The sequence below is a fragment of the Lepidochelys kempii genome, chromosome 8, assembly GCF_965140285.1.
Source record: "Lepidochelys kempii isolate rLepKem1 chromosome 8, rLepKem1.hap1, whole genome shotgun sequence".
NCBI classification, from domain to species: domain Eukaryota; kingdom Metazoa; phylum Chordata; order Testudines; family Cheloniidae; genus Lepidochelys; species Lepidochelys kempii.
Genome location: NC_136387.1, coordinates 75,167,809 through 75,187,501, shown reverse-complemented (window position 1 = coordinate 75,187,501; position 19,693 = coordinate 75,167,809). Strand labels below are relative to the sequence as shown.

Sequence of the window (19,693 nt, the reverse complement as noted above, 5' to 3'; positions counted from 1 at the left end):
AGTCGGGCCAGGGATATCTGAACTGCTGACAACTGGTAGCCTGCTGGGCAGCTGCTGCACAGGTAACTTTGGGGAGCGGGGAGCCGATAGGGGGGCTGCCGGTCCACCCTGGTTCCAAGCCCCCACCAGCTAGCTGCAATGGGCTGCTCTTCCTGCAAGCAGTGGACAAAGCAGGTGGCTGCCATACAACGTTATAAAGGAGTACTGCACAACTTTAAACGAGCACGTTCCCTAATTGATCAGCAACGTAACAATGAAACAACTTTAACCGGGACAACTTTCACTGAGGAGTTCCTGTATAATATGAAGACTATACATGCCACACTTATTAATTCCCTGGAGTTTTTTTGAAAGTCTGAATGATTGAAAAACCAGGAGAGGAGATATTTTTCAAAGGCACAAATAGCATTTAAGACACCTAACTTCCAGTTGAAAGTCAATGAGAGTCAAACACCTAAGTGTCATTTGTGCATTTGAAATTTCCCCCAACATGTCCACAATTACAAGGTCATTCATTGCTCTGCACTAACAGGGCAGACACAGTGCAGTACAACAGTCTACAGCTGATGTTTTTATACATGCCTAATGTGGATGACCTCAAGGATGCCACACAAGATTGTGGCTGGCTCCTCAAGTTAACCTCTTGCAGCACAGCATACCACACTCATTAGCTACGCTTCCACTTTGGCAATATCTTACAGCTATTGCTCTTGAAGCCAGGCAATTCTACTATAAAGACAGGATATCCAACACATAGCAATGAACCCATTACTGTGTGAGATTATAGCTGCAGTGTTCAAACTATGGGCCTCCCAAGAGAGTGTAGGAATGTGTCAAGGGAGGCACGAGCAGTGTGCTTTTCTATATATATATATATATATATATATATATATATATATATATATATATATATATATATATATATATATATATATATATATATATATATATATAAGAGCTCTGGGTGTCAGCCCCGGGTTGCTGGAGCTCGGGCAGAAGAGCCATGCAGATGTGGGAGGCAGGAGGGAGGGACAGCCAGAGCCCCACTGCCTAGGACTGACAGCTGAAGCCCCGATGCCCAGGCTCGGGCTCTCCTTCCCCACCCCTCCATCCTTCACCAGGAAGCAGCCAGGGATCGGGCTCTCCTTCCTCCCTCTCCCCCAATCCCTAACCTTGAGGAGGCGGCAGCCAGCCTCCGGTGTGGGGGGCTCTACTAACAGCTCAGGCTGCCAGCCCTGGGGTGGTAGCAGCAGCACAGAAGTCAGGGTGGCAATGGAGTGTCAAGTCTACTATGAAAACGGATATTGACAAAATATCATTTTTCACATTGCCACCCTTATTTCTGAGCTGCTGCTGGTGTGGTGCTGCTTTCAGAACTGGGCACCCAGCCAGCAGCCACTACTCTCTGCTCTGCCTTCAGAGCAGGGCGGAGTATACGTACTTCTGTGGTTTGAGGAGCATAAACGACTACAGACACAAAGAATGTGGGCGTGATACAAATAAGTTTGAGAACCACTGGATTATTGTATATACCAGTGATACTCCGATCTCAGTGGTTCAGGAGCCAAGTAGCAATCAACATTACCCAAAGAGCCACAGTAGTGTGAATTCATTGTTTCATTTACTCTCTATATAGAATTCTCACTGCAAAATGACTGATGAAGTATTTTTATTTTATCAACTACAATTGGTTAATAGCATAGGAAAAGCATCCTGACTGGTTAATAATTAAATCACACAGCATTTTAATACCATGTGCTGCAAAGAGCCACTTACAGCTCGCAAGCCTCAATCTGAGTATCACTGATATATACAAACGACTCAAACATTTTCCCTGTGGTTTACGGCATCACCATATCCTCACCCAAACTCAGAGGTGGAATTATAACTGTATAGTTCAATGTTTGTCTGTTTTTATATGGGACAAAACTAGCTTGTCTTTCTCACACAGGCAGAGGCACCGAGCCCAATGGGATTATATGCATAACTAAGGCAATCAGGATTCAGCCCTATGTTTATCCACTCCCTCTTTTCTCTCTATTCTCTCCCTTCCACACCACTTCCAAGCCTCCTCTTCATTTGTATCTTCCCACCAACTCTTCCCCCTTCATCAATTGGCTGCTGTACAGCCCAGTTCGGCTTCAGCTAGGATGTCACCGTGTCACGCATTGTCTCTAAACACAAACAGAGCAGCTCTTCTTTGTATGAACTGGATTGTTTCTACTTCTGCATGTTGGATTAGTGGCAGCCACAGGGGGTATATCTACACTGCAGCTGGGAGTAAGCCTCCTAGGCTGGGGAGACAGACCTACACTAGCGGGACTCAAACCAGCATGCTAAAAACAGCAGTGTGGATGTTGTGGGCTCAGGCAGAAATTCAGGCTAGCCACCTGAGCTGAGACCCAGGAGGTTGGGTGTGCTTGGGAGCCCCAGTTGCCACCTGAGTCGCAGTGTCCATGCTGCTATTTTTAGTGCACTAGCTAGAGCTGAGTGAGCATGAGTCTGACTACTCATGCTGGGAATTACACTTCCCAGCTGCAGAGTAGACATACTCTGTTGGAGACACTTTGTCTGCTCATGCCGGACTAATTTTCTTCTCTAGGGAGCCAGGTAGCAGTGACCCCTGTCCAGATTGGGCTATTGCTGAAGTACCTGGGCCATGACCCCAGAAGATTCACATATCCAGGCACTCAAGGAGAGGGGAGGAGCAGGAGACACAGGGCCTTCCTTTTCCTTAGCCTTGTCTGCCACAATTCTCTTTGCATGGTTCACAGAAGTTCCAGCCACTGCAGACCTTCAAGCAAGGACATTAAGTAGGAGACTTTAAATGTACTCTGCTCTCTGAGCCCAGCAGAGCCATGGAGCACAGCTAACAATTAGAAAGTGACAATTTATTCTGCTAAAAATAATTGGAACATTTTACTTTGAGCTGTATGTCAGGAAGGTCTGATGAACTTGTCGCCAGCTGTGGAGGCAGAATGAAACTGACAGGCTCTGAAAGGAGCGTGATTCTCCCAACTCCTGCATTAATAATCATGGACAGCTCTGATTCTGCCTCACCCCCGTCCCAAAGTGTAAGCAGGCTCAAGACCCACTTTAATGGCTGTGGATCCTCAATGAGATGAAGAAAAAATATGGTTCTCACTCAGGTTTATAGGGTCTGGTTAGCAACTTCAGTATGTCTTAGTAAGTTGCAAGAACGTTACTCCAAGGACAGAATTTGGCCTACTGCTGGTAAAGGTCATATTTACATTGCTCTGTGCCACCAAATGCAGACACATAGGTCTCAGAAAAAAAGCCAGAAGCCAAAAGGGAGGAAACAGGTTTAGGGGGAAGAGGAGTCCATAACTTACAACATGCCAGTCCTTTTCTAATTAAAAATAACAAGATTACAAGTTCAAATGAAGGCTGAATTCCTATAACTGACCCTTTAAGGGTAAGTTCACTATCATTAAATGTCTCATTGCACAAACCTTGAAAACTGATCTTGTTTCCACAGCTTAAGCAAAACAAAACTCCTCCATAATACTCTAAGCTTCAGCCTGGTCTTTGAGAAAATGTTCTGCCAAAGGTAACAAAAGTGATGGCAAATATTTATTTTCTTCTTTGTCCCCTCTTTCACTCAGTAGTCACCGTTACTTAGTAGCTCTGCAATGTGAAGGGACTGCAAAGCTAACCCAGCTGGATAAGTGCAACCATGACATTGGCTATGCAAGCTTAAAGTTTTTTCTTGTTTGTTTGGGGTATTTTTTGTTTCCTAATTATTTTAAATTTAAGAAGGAAGGATGTGTAGGGCTGAACTCTGTGCCCAGAATTGTGAGGGTATACAGTGGAGGAAGAAGGAAGAGGACACGAAGTCCTCCCCAGATCAAGGACTGTATGTGGCGTCCTTGCACTATTCTGACCTTGAGAACTCTGAGTCTAGCACTCTCAGAAGGGATGCGGAGAGAGGGCCCTCCTATTCACTGGCCAGCATGGGCAAGTCATTTGTCTGGTTTGAAGCCAGGCAGTCCTGTTTTTAAATGGTTTGTCCCCTGCTCATTACTGAGACAAAACCCCAGATGAGGCCCAGGGGACACCATTTTGAAGATCCCACTGCTCTGCCTGGCTGGTGTGACCGTACCTGCGAGGTCATGCTGGAGGGGGCAGGGCACTCTTCAAAATGGCATCCTCCATATAGCCTGACCTCGGATGCATGGTTATGCCAGTGGGAGCAGTCACTCAGGCAGCGGTGGGCAATGCCATTCCCAGAATGTCTGGTATTCTGGGTGTGCATGAGTGGCCAATGACCAAACAGTGACAGACTGTGTTCTCAGAGTTCCAGGAGACATTACACCTGACACTCAGTGCTTCCTGAATCTACTGCTGGGTGGGCGTGGCTCCACATTATCCCCTGATCTGAATAGCAATTTAAACCCAACAGAGCCCATGGCAGAAGCAACAAATTTAATATAGTACTCACTCTGCTATTACTCCAAAAAATGTCCTTCTGTGTCATACTGAATTGCATTTCATTGGTCTCCATGATGAGTGAACAAAAAACTAAAATCCCTTTTGTGGTCTATGGAAATTTGTTTTCAATCAAACAATGGCTATTAAAACTTCTGGTGGAGAATGGAGAGCCCAAACACAGTTCTGTATCAGTGAGATTGGTGCTGTAGACACATCACACCTTTTATAACTTCAGAAAAATATAATGTGATGAAAGATTTAAATACAAGCTATATTTTTCCTCCCCCCCCCACCCCAAAAAGCTGCTTTTCTTCTGAATACCCTGGGCCAAATTCTGCTTCTCCACTTCACTTGTGTGCATCCATAGGTGCAAAGTTACACTGGACCATAGAGAAAGAAAATTAGAGTAGAATTAAATATATGGGCCAAATTCTACAGTAGGGTGAGCAGCTGGCTTAATTTAGGCTTATGGAAACATTTATCTTCAGCTATTCCATATGTTCTGGTTATTCCTCAAAAATCTCTCATGATGAAGTTTTTGAGTGTATGTGTGTTTTTTGCTTGTTTTTTTAATTCCTCTTTGCCCATAACTTTCGATCTACTCAACAAGATACACATTGTACTGTAAATAATTTGCAGGCCTGGGCGAACTGCAGCTAGCATTAAACAATATGTTAATACATGAATCTATGTTTTTGCAAACAGAGTATCAAAGAACATCTCGTAAAAAAAGAGGAAGGAAGGGCATTTTCTAAAGTCCAGTTGCTGGAATCTTTAAAACATGATTTAAGATACTTATTATCATAAAAGAGATTCAATTCCCTGCTTCACAACAAGGTCAGCTACAAAAGGGATGTTATGACCTGGGTTTAAAACACTCAAGACTCAGACAAATAATTGCAAAAATAAAAAAGCAAGGCCTATTTAAAACTTCAGTATATTTTTTGTTTACACTAGAAGAAGAATTAAAGAATGGGCAACAAACTGTCTTCAAGTTACCATAGTGATATTCCTTCCCCATGGAGTTTACCATTGTGAGTTAGTCCCTGTGGATATCATTTTTAAAACTGCCTAAGCACAACAAATGTTGGCCCATGTACTCCAGCAGAGCCATGAATATTCTGAAGGTCAGAGACAAGCATGGATTATTTCCAATTAGAAAGCCAATTTTGTTGGAAGATATCCAGAAATAAAGTTTGGCCTTGGCTCAGTGTGTTCAAAAAGCATACAAACCAGCAAGCATTAAAAAAATCCTCCATTTTGAACTGGTCTGACACCAAGCATACTATTTTAACAGTGAGAAAAAGGAGATTTGTCTTCACTAACAAGGTCTTCTCCCAGACTGCTGCGCTGGGCATCACAACCTGGGGAGTAGATGGTCAGCCCTCTGTGGAGAAAGAGGTGGTTAGGGACTATTTAGAAAAGCTGGATGTGCACAAGTCCATGGGGCCGGACGAGCTGCATCCGAGAGTGCTAAAGGAATTGGCGGCTGTGATTGCAGAGCCACTGGCCATTATCTTTGAAAACTCGTGGCGAACGGGGGAAGTCCCAGATGACTGGAAAAAGGCTAATGTAGTGCCAATCTTTAAAAAAGGGAAGAAGGAGGATCCTGAGAACTACAGGCCAGTCAGCCTCACCTCAGTCCCCGGAAAAATCATGGAGCAGGTCCTCAAAGAATCAACCCTGAAGCACTTACATGAGAGGAAAGTGATCAGGAACAGTTAGCATGGATTCACCAAGGGAATGTCATGCATGACTAATCTAATCGCCTTCTATGATGAGATTACTGGTTCTGTGGATGAAGGGAAAGCAGTGGATGTATTGTTTCTTGACTTTAGCAAAGCTTTTGACATGGTCTCCCACAGTATTCTTGTCAGCAAGTTAAAGAAGTACGGGCTGGATGAATGCACTATAAGGTGGGTAGAAAGTTGGCTAGATTGTTGGGCTCAATGGGTAGTGATCAATGGCTCCATGTCTAGTTGGCAGCCAGTATCAAGTGGAGTGCCCCAAGGGTCGGTCCTCAGGCCGGTTTTGTTCAATATCTTCATAAATGATCTGGAGAATGGTGTGGATTGCACTCTTAGCAAATTTGCGGATGATATTAAACTAGGAGGAGTGGTAGATACGCTGGAGGGCAGGGATAGGATACAGAGGGACCTAGACAAATTGGAGGATTGGGCCAAAAGAAATCTGATGAGGTTCAATAAGGATAAGTGCAGGGTCCTGCACTTAGGACGGAAGAACCCAATGCACAGCTACAGACTAGGGACCAAATGGCTAGGCAGCAGTTCTGCGGAAAAGGACCTGGGGTGACAGTGGACAAGAAGCTGGATATGAGTCAGCAGTGTTGCCAAGAAGGCCAATGGCATTTTGGGATGCATAAGTAGGAGCATAGCCAGCAGATCGAAGGACGTGATCGTTCCCCTCTATTCGACATTGGTGAGGCCTCATCTGGAGTACTGTGTCCAGTTTTGGGCCCCGCACTACAAGAAGGATGTGGATAAATTGGAGGGAGTCCAGCGAAGGGCAACAAAAATGATTAAGGGTCTGCAACACATGACTTATGAGGAGAGGCTGAGGGAACTGGGATTTGATTTGATAGGGGGATTTGATAGCTGCTTTCAACTACCTGAGAGGTGGTTCCAGAGAGGATGGTTCTAGACTATTCTCAGTGGTAGAAGAGGACAGGACAAGGAGTAATGGTCTCAAGTTGCAGTGGGGGAGGTTTAGGTTGGATATTAGGAAAAACTTTTTCACTAGGAGGGTGGTGAAACACTGGAATGCGTTACCTAGGGAGGTGGTAGAATCTCCTTCCTTAGAAGTTTTTAAGGTCAGGCTTGACAAAGCCCTGGCTGGGATGATTTAATTGGGGATCGGTCCTGCTTTGAGCAGGGGGTTAGACTAGATGACCTCCTGAGGTCCCTTCCAACCCTGATATTCTATGATTTGCATATACTGTACACTCAGTTTCATTCCATCGGTCTCAACAACTTAGTTACTCTACATTTACACTTACGTAAATGAGGGTAGAATTTGGCCCACTGAACTGGATATGACTTAGTAGAAGAACAATCCGAAGAGACCAATTTGAATAAATTACCCCTATATGTACTATTAATTCTGTATAAGGATTATGGACAAACAGGAAACAAATGTAAAGAGACCTTCCTATACAGGTACAGTTCTTTTTCCCTCCTAGTTCATGTTTAGCACAGTTGTAGCACAAAATACTAGCTCAACAGCTCCATTTGCATTCTCACTCTTAATAGTTTCAGCAGTCCACCTAACATACAGCATGCTTACAGAATCCCAAGTAAATGTATTCTCGTGATGTCTTCTGTTTAGTGGATCTGCTATTTATTCATTACCTTTACACATATATCATATCTCTCGGGATGTCGTCAGGAATATGTTTGGGAGAGAAGATGAAGTGTTTGAGGCTGTAATTACATTTAAATACTCATCTGGGCCAATCTAATTTTTTCAAATGGATGTGGAATAAGGACCTTTAGTCCTAAGCCTGGCTACATTCATGCTCTCTAGATTAATATACAGAAGATGTACACATACAGTTGTTGAAAACACCATATGGTGTTAACCAAGATAATTTTATGATACTTTTATTCCCTTGCAGAGGCTATTTGTTCATTTTTGACAAATCTCATGTCACAATGGAAAGTACAATAATCATACTAGCATTGCCTTGGCATGCTTAATAAATGTATTAAATTGCTATTCATATTTTAGGGCTGTCAATAAATTGCAGTTAACACAAGCACTTAATGCAAAACAAATTAGCCAGATTAAAAAATAGTTGTGATTAATCACAGTTTTAATCGCACTATTAAACAATAATAGAATACCAATTGAAATGTATTAAATATTTTGGATATTTTTCTATATTTTCAAAAATATTGGTTTCAGTTACAACACAGAATACAAAGTGTACAGTGCTCACTGCTCACTTTTATAATTTATTACAAATATTTGCACTGTAAAAAAGATAAACAAAAGATATAGTATTTTTCAATTCACCCCACATAAGTACCGTATTGCAATCTCTATCATGAAAGTGCAATTTACAAATCTAGAAATATTTTTTTACATAGCACTCAAAAACAAAATAATGTAAAACTTTAGAGCCTACAAGTTCACTCAGTCCTACTTCTTGTTCACTAAGACAAACAAGTTTGTTTATATTTATGGGAGATAATGCTGCCTGCTTATTTATGACATCACCTGAAAGTGAGAACAGGCGTTCGCATGGCACTGTTGTAGATGGCATTGCAAGGTATATCTGTCACATAAGGTATATCTGGCAGGTAAATAACTTGTTTGTCTTAGTGACTGGCTGAACAAGAAGTAGGACTGAGTGGACTTGTGGGCTCTCAAGTTTTACATTGCGGTTTTTTGAGTGTAGGTATGTAAAAAAAAATCTACATTTGTAAGTTGCTCTTTCAAGATAAAGAGATTGCAATACCATACTTGTATGAGGTGAACTGAAAAATACAATTTATTGTTTATCTTCTTTTACAGTGCAAATATTTGTAATTATAAAAGTGAGCACTGTACACTTTGTATTCTATGTTGTAACGGAATTCAATATTTTTGAAAATGTAGGGAAACATCCAAAAGATTTATAATAAATTTAAATTGGTGTTCTATTATTGTTTAACAGTGTGATTAAAACTGCAATTAATCACGACTATTTTTAATCTCATGATTAACTGCCATAATTTTTTATTTGACAGTCCTATAAATTTTACTTAATAAAAATATGCCTCATGCAATAGATCAATCTAAATTTCATGTTACTATATCTACTTAAAACTACTATTTGACCTATATTTACTGGAAACAAGCACAATCAATTACACTTAAGACATATAAAAGGATCTGTTCCACTCTTGGGTACACACAGGAGATTGTTTTTTCTAAATATAAAGCTTTTCCTGGCATGAATTCATTTACTTTTCTCAGCATTACTAAATTCACCCTTTACAATGGCAGGACATTGTTGTCATGACATAAGGTCTCTCAGTAATGCTTCTCTCCCCAGTCTCACGGCAAGCACACTATTCATGCCTCCGAAAGGGATGGCGAGACTGGGGCTAACTATTTCTTAAAAGACAGCTAAAACAGCGACATGTCAAATGCTGAAAATTTAAAACATTCATCAGAGATCTGAGGTCTGGAACAGTTTTAATGATTTTTTTTTTTAAACAGGACACAACTGTAGCCTTGATTAATTTACACAAAAGACTATTATGACAGCAGTCCTTCAGATACCACGGAGTTACTCATTCTTTTTGAAAGAATCACTCTCTACTTTCTGGTCTAACCATTTTTCAAGAGGCTTTAGAGGGCTTAGTATTGCTTTCAATTGACTAGCTCTTACTGTACGTCTACACTGCAAAAAAGGTTCACTTTGCTAACTCAGGTTAAAATAGCAGTGAAGACACAGCAACTCTGCTTTTAAGTCTGGACAGCAGCTAAAATTAAAGCCTATATGGGAGCATGGGGCTGAACTTGAGCTGCTAAATTGAAAGTTGAGTTGAAAGTCGAGCTAGTCTGTCTTCACCACTTTTTAAACCCTAGTTAGCTACCACAGGTTAGCTAACTGAGTTAAGAACACAGAAGTTTTTTGGTTTTTGATTTTTGCAGTGTAGACAGAATCTTCACATCAACTCTTTCTCCCAACTTCAAAGAAAAAAAGGCTGCTTAAAAAACTAAGAATGGGGGTCAGGTGTAAGAATACTGTTCTGAATTAACTGCCTGCATTATGGATTTGTGAAAACACAATTAATTATGTTACTATTTAAATGACCAAAACCACTATTTTAGAGCTTTAAAAAGTGTGATTACAGCTATAAATGTACTCTAGAGTGGAAAACAATTGCACATCTTATCTCCAGCCATAATTATCTTATGTATCCGCTCTTCAATATTACTGGCCAAGCTGGAAGCCTAACCCAACCACCATGCCCACTTGCAGCTTTCACCAAATAATAGTTTGCTAGCAAAACAAGACTATTTCCAAAAGGAACACAAGTATGTTAGAGTAAGAATTTACTGTACTGCTCTTCAATAAACACGCAGAAATCTAGGGGAACAGTCTAAAATCACTCCATGTAAAAGTAATGGTATTGCAGCAATCAGATAGGGAAGAAAAAATATCAAATAGAAAGCATGAAGTATTAGGAGTGTAACACCATCAAACCACATACATTTTAACTTCACTCTTCAGTAAAAGGAGAATCAGTCATTTCACTCATCACTGAAGTCGGAAAGTTCACAGGTTAGAAAGCACTTATGAATAAGCTGTGACTTTTTAAAAATACTTTTAAATCTCACTGATGCAAAAGGGTTAAATTTGAGGAAAACTAATGGTTATTTGAATTCTAGTATTTTTTTTTTTTAAATTTGCTCTTTTGAGGAGTTAGTACCTCCGTTCACAATGGACTCCAGTTCTGGTTTCCAGTAGCTGCAGATTAAGAACTCCCCATTAGTAGGTCCTAGGTGATAGTTACTCAGACCTCTGTTTTGCCTGGAAAGCTCCTTCCTTAAGAAAACTGATGTACTCTAAATTCTACTGGGATCTGTTGAGGGACAGCGTGCGTAGGCACTTGATGAAAAATAAGGTATAGCAGTATAGAGAGTGTAAAACGCTTTGTACATCTCACTGTTGGGAAGGGCAAGGAAGAGCTGGATCATATTTTCATATTTACTCTATTGTAGGAATGGTCCATAACACACGGTATCTGGGATTAAGTATATCCTCATGAAGCAAAAAAATATTACTTACTTGAATGGTAGCCGTTGTACTTGGGAAATATCATGCATATGTGTATTCCTCACAGGTATGTATGCACAAAGCTGGAAAATTTTGTCTAGCAGTACTGTAGGGGGGCACTCACACCTTGTGGCTGTAGGCCCTCCCCTGGCTACATGGGGTGGCATGGCGTCAACTGCTATCAGTTCTTTCTCACTGAACTTCAAGAGCATAGACTCCAATTCAGAGGGGGACTGAGGGTGGGTAGAACCCACATCTGCATCACATCTCAAGAACAACAGTTACAGTTCAGTTAAGTAACTGTTTTTTATTCTTCAAGTAGATGCAGCTGGTATTCCACATAGGTGACTCACAAGCAGCACTCACAGTGGGTGGAGCTGGGAGTCTAGTTAAACAAGGATTGCAGAACTGCCTTCCCAAAGTTTGCATCTGCTCTAGATGCTGCAGTAATAGCATAATGGTTTGCACATGTGTGTACAATTGAGCAAGTGCCAGGCCTGCAGATTGGTGTTTTTAGGTGACATTTCAATATTGGACATTGACATAGCCTGCACTCAGGTAGAATGACGGGGGGGACAGCTTAATGGTTTGAGCATTGGCCTGCTAAACCCAGGGTTGTGAGTTCAATCCTTGAGGGGGCCATTTCGGGATCTGGGGCAAAAATTGGGGATTGGTCCCGCTTTGAGCAAGGGGTTGGACGAGATGATCTCCTGAGGTCCCTTCCAACCCTGATATTCTATGATTCTATGAGCTCACACATGGGGAATGATCAGAGCTCTCTTGTATTCTGTCTCTCTATATATGAAGTTTTCCCTAGAGACTGTCTGCGAAGAGATTGCTTGTCCTTTCATTCAGTCTGCCTATTACAAATAGATGAGGAGAAGCACAAAAAGACTAAGTCCTTTCCAGGTAAAAAGTCAGACACTGCCTGACATCCAACATGTGAAGACGCTGCTCTGCTGGGGTTGAATGTGGCTTAGGACAGAACACAGGTAAATACACCACCTGGTTTAAATGAAACTGAGAAACCACAATAGATAAAACCAGAGGGTGTTGTCACAAGGTCACTTTGTCTTTGGAGAACTGCATGTAAGGAGACTCTGCCATCAAAGCCTGCAACTCAAACACTCTCTTCGTATATGTTACTGCCATCAGGAACATTGTTTTGACACAAAAGAGAAAAGGAAGAAGATGCTGCAGACTCAAACAAAGGTCCCTTCAGAGCCACTAAGGCCTTAATAAGGTTCCACAAAGAACTGCTTCTCTCAATAGCTGGTGGAAACAAAGAATTCCTTTCAAGAACGTTGTTACCACAGTATTCAAAAATACCGACCTCCTAAGGATGAGCAGATGAAACACTGAAATCACCACCAGATGCACCATCAACAAGCTAAGTACAAGACCTGACGACTGGAGATATAAGTATTCCAAGATGTCCTGGATATAAGCCAGCTTTGACTGAACTCCGTGGGCCAACAACCATATCGAAAAATACTTCCATTTGGCAAAATAAGCCATTTAGTAGAGGGCTTCCTACTATTGAGCAGAAGCTGTCATACAGCTTCTGAATATCACTCTTCCTTCTCCTGTAGCCATGCACACAGTGGCATGGAGAAAGAGCGCAGGATGCAAAATCTGTCCGTGATGCTGAGTCAAGGGGTTGGGATGAAAAGGAAGGGATGTGGAAGGCTGAAACATTAATGTGAGAAGGTCTAAGAACCAACATGGCCTCAGCCATGCCAGAGCAATGAGGAGGAGTCTGGCATGGTCCAATTTCAATATGAGAATGACCTGCAGAATGATTGGAATCAGAAGAAAAGCATACAGGAATGCTGATTCCCAATTCAGGTGAAAAGTGTTGGCCAGGGAGCCTGGACTGAGACCCCCTTAAGGGCAAAACTGACAACATTACTAGTTGTCTCTCATGGCAAACAGGTTGATCGTCTGCATACCCCAAGCTGCAAAGGCAGATGGCAGGACACAGAGCTTCAGAGACACAGGGAGAAATTCCTCATGAGGTGACCCGCAAGTTGATTCTGAACCCCAGGTAAGTGATCAGCTCCTGGAGTAATGCTTTGTCTGATACAAAACCGCCAGAGCCTTATCACCTCCTGACACAGAACACTTGACTGTAGTCCCCTTTGTCTGTTCACATAATACATTACAGCAATATTGTCAGTGAGTATGTGAAAGACTGAGCCTTTGACGTGGACTTGGAAAGTGAGACAGGGACTGTAGGTGGCCCAAAGCTCCTGGATTTTGAAGTCCAGCAGTGAAGTTTCCTATTCTGACCACAGGCCCAGAACTTTCAGTGACCCCAGATGAGCTCCCAAGACCATCAAGGAGATGTTATTGACAATAGTCCTGGTTAGCAGGAGCTGAAAGAAAGAAACACCCTGGCATATGTTGTCATGAACTGTCCATCACTGTAAGGAGTCCATGATCAGCACAGGAAGTGGACAGATTTGTCCAAGAGATGGATAGACTGACAAGCCACATTCGGAGAGGATGAAGATGCAATCTGACAGAATGGACCACTTGTGTGCATGCAGCCATGTGTGCAGATCCAGACAAAGCTGGTCAGCCAGCAACAATGCTCTCAACCTCACAGAATCTATTAGGGCCCCAACGAACTTGCTTTTTTGAGTGGGGACAAACACTGACTTCCTGTTTAGGATAAGGCCCAGGCAATTGAGTCAGTGTAGTGTGACATGTACATGAGAGAGGTCTTCTTCCCTGGACTTGCCTCTCAGTCACCAATCATCCAGATATAGCAAGATATGAATTCCTTTCAGCCTGTGGTAAGCCATCACTGCAACTACAATTTGTTAAAAGACCTGGGTAGCAGAGAATAGGCAAAAAGGAGTATGGTGTACTGATAGTGACAGTTCACCATGACAAACCAGAAGACTTTCCTGTTGCTTGGGAGAACCACTATGTGGAAATAAGTATCCTGAAGGCCCAGGGTAGCAAGCCACATTGTGATTTAATGTGGGGAGGACAGTTGTTATGGTGACCATCTGGAACCTCCCAAACCTAATATAGTTGTTAAAGTGCGGAGCTCAAGAATAGGTCTCACCTCTCCCTTGGATTTGGGAACCAGAAAGTACTGAAAATAAACCCCCCCAATCCCACTGCTGCAGAGGAACCTCCTCCACAGCTCCCAAAGCTAGCAGAGACTAAACCTGCTTGAAGAGCAGTGTCTAGGAAGAGGAGTCCCTGAAGAGGGATTGGGAAGGAGGGTAGGGAGGAAGGATGGAAAAAAACTGGATGGCATAACCTGATCTGACAGTGCTTAGGACCCAGTTGTCTGTGGTAACTGAGTCCCAAACATTGTAAAAGTGAGCCAGTCTGTCCCTGAAAGGGGGGACAGGTATGTAGAAATCATGACTGGATCACTGCCCCAGACACAGAGTCAAAAACAGTCACTCAGTAGATGCTGGGAAGGACATGAGTCAATTGGCTGAAACTAGAACCTGAAGGCCTTTGCCTCTGAGATCTAAGACACTTTCTGGGGTATTTCCACTACTTTGAGTGAAAGAAGGACTGCCCAATGAAGTGCCGAGAGCAGTACTGCTGTTGCTGACTCCCAAAATGGTACCTTTGAACCACTACAGGATACACCTCTAAAGAATGCAGCTTGGCTCATGAATCTTTAAAAGAGTGCAAGTTCTCATCTGTCTTGTCTGAGAATAGCACCCAACCATAGAAGGAAAGATCCTCAATAGCCTGTTGCACCTGAGAACCAGTGCCTGAATTCTGCAGCCATGACACCTTCCTAATGGTCACAGCTGAGGCCATAATTCTGGCCAATGTATCAGTCATGTCCAATGCTGACTACTGAGAAAACTTGATCATCAAACAGCCTTCAACCACAAAAGCATTCTGGAGGCATCCAGCAACTTGTCTGCAAATTTAGATACGGCAGTCCAATTAACGGAAGTCATATTTATGTTGGTTGTTGATACACATTTGCAGGGAAGAGGAGGTAAAAAAAAAAAATCTTTCTCCCAAGTCCATCTTCTTGGACTCCTTTTCCTTGGGAGTAGATTGATATCTACCCTGTCAAGCCCTATCGTTCGCTGCAGTCATAACAAGAGAATTAGGGCCTGAGTGAGACTAGAAACCCACAAAACCCTGCACAGGGATGAAAGAGCACTTCTCCAAATGCTTTGCAGTGGGCAACACTGAAGCCCTTGCCTTTGCAGGTTCCAGGGCAGTTTCATTAATAGGGAGCACTATTCTCCCCAGCACAGACAGTTGGAGAATGTTGAGAACTTGTGCATATTCTCCTGTAAAAATTCTGCCTGGATGCCCAAGAAAGCAGCCATAAGCTGCAAAAGATCCTGGTATGCCTTGAAATTCTCAGGTACTGAGGGAGAAGGAGAATCTGGCACAATTGAATTGTCAGGAGATGACAAAGAAATAATCAAATGAACCAAATGCTGTATTTAAAGAAAACCTTCCAATTTTCAGGGGAAAAGAAGGCAGAATGGACTTTCCTGAGACTTCAAGCAATGTAGTTCCAAAGTAGAGATCTGAATGTCCCTCACAAAATGTGTAAACCTAATAATCAAGTGTCTGATTTTTCCATTTTAGGATATGAATAATTCCTGTGAATCTTAAGAGGATTATTCTTGTGCAAATACTCTACAGTGGGAGACTTGGACCCTTGTTCTTTTGGGAGACTCAGTAGAGCAAACAGCTGCCTTGGACCACCCTGGACTTCGTCTCCATCTGTAGTAAAGACATGTGACTGTTTACTTCAGCTGTAATGCAATACAGAACTGAAAAAAAATATGCTCTGATTGGTCCAACATTTGCCTGAAATAACAAAAAGGTTTTCATTCCAATTGGCATTTTGAGCCTGCTGCTGGAAGGAGCCATCCTGATTAAAAGGGAAGTCAAGATGTGTTACTAGTGATGTGGGAGCCCAAAGTAGGAATACAAGCTTGTTTCCAAACTGCTGTAACAGTGGTTTAAACAACCCTACACAAATAATTGTATGTGGATTTATGACATTATACTACACTTTTGAATCACTTTATCTTAAAATTTACATACATTTTGCTTGCTGGGCTGTTTGTTAACAGAGTGGGTGAAATCCATGTTTCATCATTTACTGTTGTTCTGGAAAACGCCCAATGGTAATTTGCTAACAAAATACCCATATCAAATACGACAATGAGAGTGAGACAACATCACATTTACCATATACAGAATAGTGAAAACAAGTAGCATGAGTCATCTGATTCAAATCAATTTACCATACTGGTCTGATTGTAGCAGGTGATGTGTAGTCTGTTGCCTCAAATGTGAAAGGAGAGAGCTTTTCAGAGGTGGGGTGATGGGGGAAGATGTGTTCTCTGTAAAGGAAAGAAGCATCTCTGATTACACAGAGACTTTGTAAGTACGTTACACTGAACTGCAGATAGCTTTAATCCATAACAGAAGACTTTTCCTCCCCTACCATAGGTAATCTCATAGTTTCATAGATCATAGAGCCAGAAGGGGCCAGAGGGGACCACTGTGATCATCTATTCCAGTGGTTCACAACCTTTCAAAACTATTATACCCCTTTCAGGAGTCTGATTTGTCTTGTGTACTCCCAAGTTTCACCTCACTTAAAAACCACTTGCTTAGAAAATCAGACATAAAAATACAAAAGTGTCTCAGCACACTATTACTGAAAAATTGTTTACTTTCTCATTTTTACCATATATTTTAAAATAAATCAACTGGAATTTAAATATTGTACTTACATTTCAGTGTACAATATAGTACATAGTATGGTATATAAACAAGTATATATAGTATATAAACAAGTCATTGTCTGTATGAAATTAAGTTTGTACTGACTTCGCTAGCGCTTTTTATGTAGCCTGGTGTAAAACTAGGAAAATATCTAGATGAGTTGATGTACCCTCTGGAAGACCTCTGCATATCCACAGGGGTACACATACCTCTGGTTAAGAACCACTGTCCAACCAACTGTAAAACATAGGCCATAGGACTTCACACTCCTGTTTGAACTAGATGCTTTTAGAAAAGCATCCAATCTTGATTTAAAAATTGCCATTGATGGACAATCCACCAAAGACCCTTGGTAAATTGTTCCAATGGTTAATCACTCGCACTGTCAAAAATGTACGCCTTATTTCCAGCCTGAATTTGTCCATCTCCAACTTCCATCCACTGGATCTTGTTATACATTTGAAGAGTCTTCAATCTACCAGACAATCTATCAATTTCCCCCCCCCCACATGTAGGTATTTACAGACTGATCAAGTGACCCCTTTACCTTCTCTTAAGGAAACTAAAGAGATTGCACTCGAGTCTTTCACTACAAGGCAAGTTTTCCAATCCTTTAGTCAGTCATTCTCATGGCTCTTCTCTAAACCCTCCCAAATTTATCCACTTCCTTCTTGAACTGTGGAGTCCAGAACTGGACACAATATTCCACTAGTGGTTGCACCAGTGCCAAATACAGAGGTAATATTATGTGTCTTCTCGTACTCAAGATTCCTGTTTATACATCTCAGGATTGCATTAGCCTTTTTGCTGCAGCATTGCATGGAAAGCTCATGTTTAGCTGATTATCCTCCATGAACCCCAATCCTTTTCTGAGTCACTGTTTCCCTGGACAGAGTCTGCCATCTTGTATCTCACTATTCTGTAACTTAAACTAGAGACCCATTTAGCAGTTTTCCATAATATCTGTCTACATAAGTGTGTTTTGCTTATCTTTTAACTTTTCTATTTCTGTAACGTCAATAACATTTACTTTTATTTAATCTAAATGTCATGCGATTGTAGATATACGGTGGCAACAATTTCTGGCAGGTGTCTTGGAAAGATACTGAACTTTGATCTTGGATAAAACTGACTCAGTAATGAGTGGCAATCTCAATACAAGGCCAGGGGCCAAGTGGCTTGTGATATTCCCACTATGAACATTGCCACAAAAGGGACTGACAAGGAAAAATATGGGTACCAGAAAAATCTAAGCAACATGAACATTAGTAGGTTAATGCACAGGCTTTGTAAGCTGTTTAAATTAACAGTCCACATTAAACTTTTCTTTCTATTAAGCTAATAATAAAGAGTTCAAGAAACTACCTCACTGGCCCTAGGTTCAGAAATGCCAGCTCTAATTATAAACCTAAACAAATAAGTTTCATAATATTTCCAAAAGGTCAAGGGCTTCTTACCTTGAACTTGTAAACTGTCTGACCTCAGCAAAATTGGTGCAGATTTTCTAAAGCCGTCACTCGTTAAAAGGGAATTTTGAGATAAATGCTTTGCACAAACATGACTGTGACTATATTCTCCTTTTTTACAACCTCTTACTGTTACAACCACTAATTTACAAGGCAAAAGAAATACAGGTATTTAAAGAGTTTGCCCCTTAGGCAAATAATTCAATGGTTTTAAATTTAAAGACTTCCAATTAATTTCTATTTACCTAAAGCAGCATGTTTCTTTTGAGTGCTAGATCATGATAACCTGCTTTGACCTCCTGCACTTTGCAGGCCACAGAACCTCACCCACCCATTCCTGTAATAGACCCATAACCTCTGGTTGAGTTACTGAAGTCTTCAAATCTGGATTTAAAGACTTCGAGTTACAGAAATTCTACCATTTACCTAGGTCAAACCAGCAAGTGATCTGTGCCCCATGCTGCAGAGGAAGAAAAAAAAAAAACAACAAAACACCCTAGGGTCTCTGCCATTGTGGCCTGGAGGGAAATTCCTTCCTGATCCCAAATATCACAATCAGTTAGTCCCCGAGCAGGTGGGTGAGACCCACCAGCCAGACACTTGGGAAATAGTCTCTGTAGTAACTCAGAGCCCTCCCCAAATAACAGCCATTGGAGTTATTTGTTAATAGCAGTCTTGCGTGGGCCACATGCCATTGTAGGCAGTCTCATTACATCATCCATTCCATAAACTTATCGCTCAGTCTTGAAACAAGTTAAGTTTTTGCCCCTACTGATCCCTTTGGAAGGCTGTTCTAGAACTTCACTCCTCTGATGGTTAGAAACCTTTGTCTAATTTCAAGCCTAAACTTGTTGACGATGGCCAATTTATATCCATTTGTTCTTGTGCCAACATTGGCCTTAAATAACTCCTCTCCCTCCTTGGCATTTATACCTCTGATGTATTATAGAGAGAAATCTTATCTTCCCTCAGCCTTCATTTGGGAAGGCTAAATTTGCCAAGCTCCTTATGTCTCCTCTCATAAGGAAGGTTTTCCATTCCTCTGATCATACTAGTAGCCTCTCTCTGCATCTCTTCCAGTTTGAATTCATCTTTCTTGAACAAGTGAGAACAGAATTGCACAGAGTGTTCCAGATGAGGTCTAACCAATGCCCTGTATAATGATAAGAACACTTCCATCTCTCTACTGGAAATACCTCGACTGATGCATCCTAGGACTACATTAGCC

The 19,693-nt window shown here is 41.6% G+C and overlaps 1 protein-coding gene across 7 annotated transcripts in view; it reads right to left on the bottom strand.

The window, feature by feature from the left end:
* TGFBR3 (transforming growth factor beta receptor 3) overlaps positions 1 to 19,693 on the bottom strand; it is a 178,446-nt gene that overhangs the window by 111,871 nt on the left and 46,882 nt on the right. For 5 of the 7 annotated variants that reach the window (XM_073357091.2, XM_073357089.2, XM_073357088.2 and 2 more), the window contains exon 3: positions 16,513 to 16,611. The exons of 1 other annotated variant lie outside the window; for it this stretch is intronic. In XM_073357091.2, the coding sequence (XP_073213192.1) occupies positions 16,513 to 16,611 (99 nt within the window). Of the gene's footprint in view, positions 1 to 16,512; positions 16,612 to 19,693 lie in introns of those variants that run through there. One more of the 7 variants, XM_073357093.2, reaches the window with a different exon arrangement.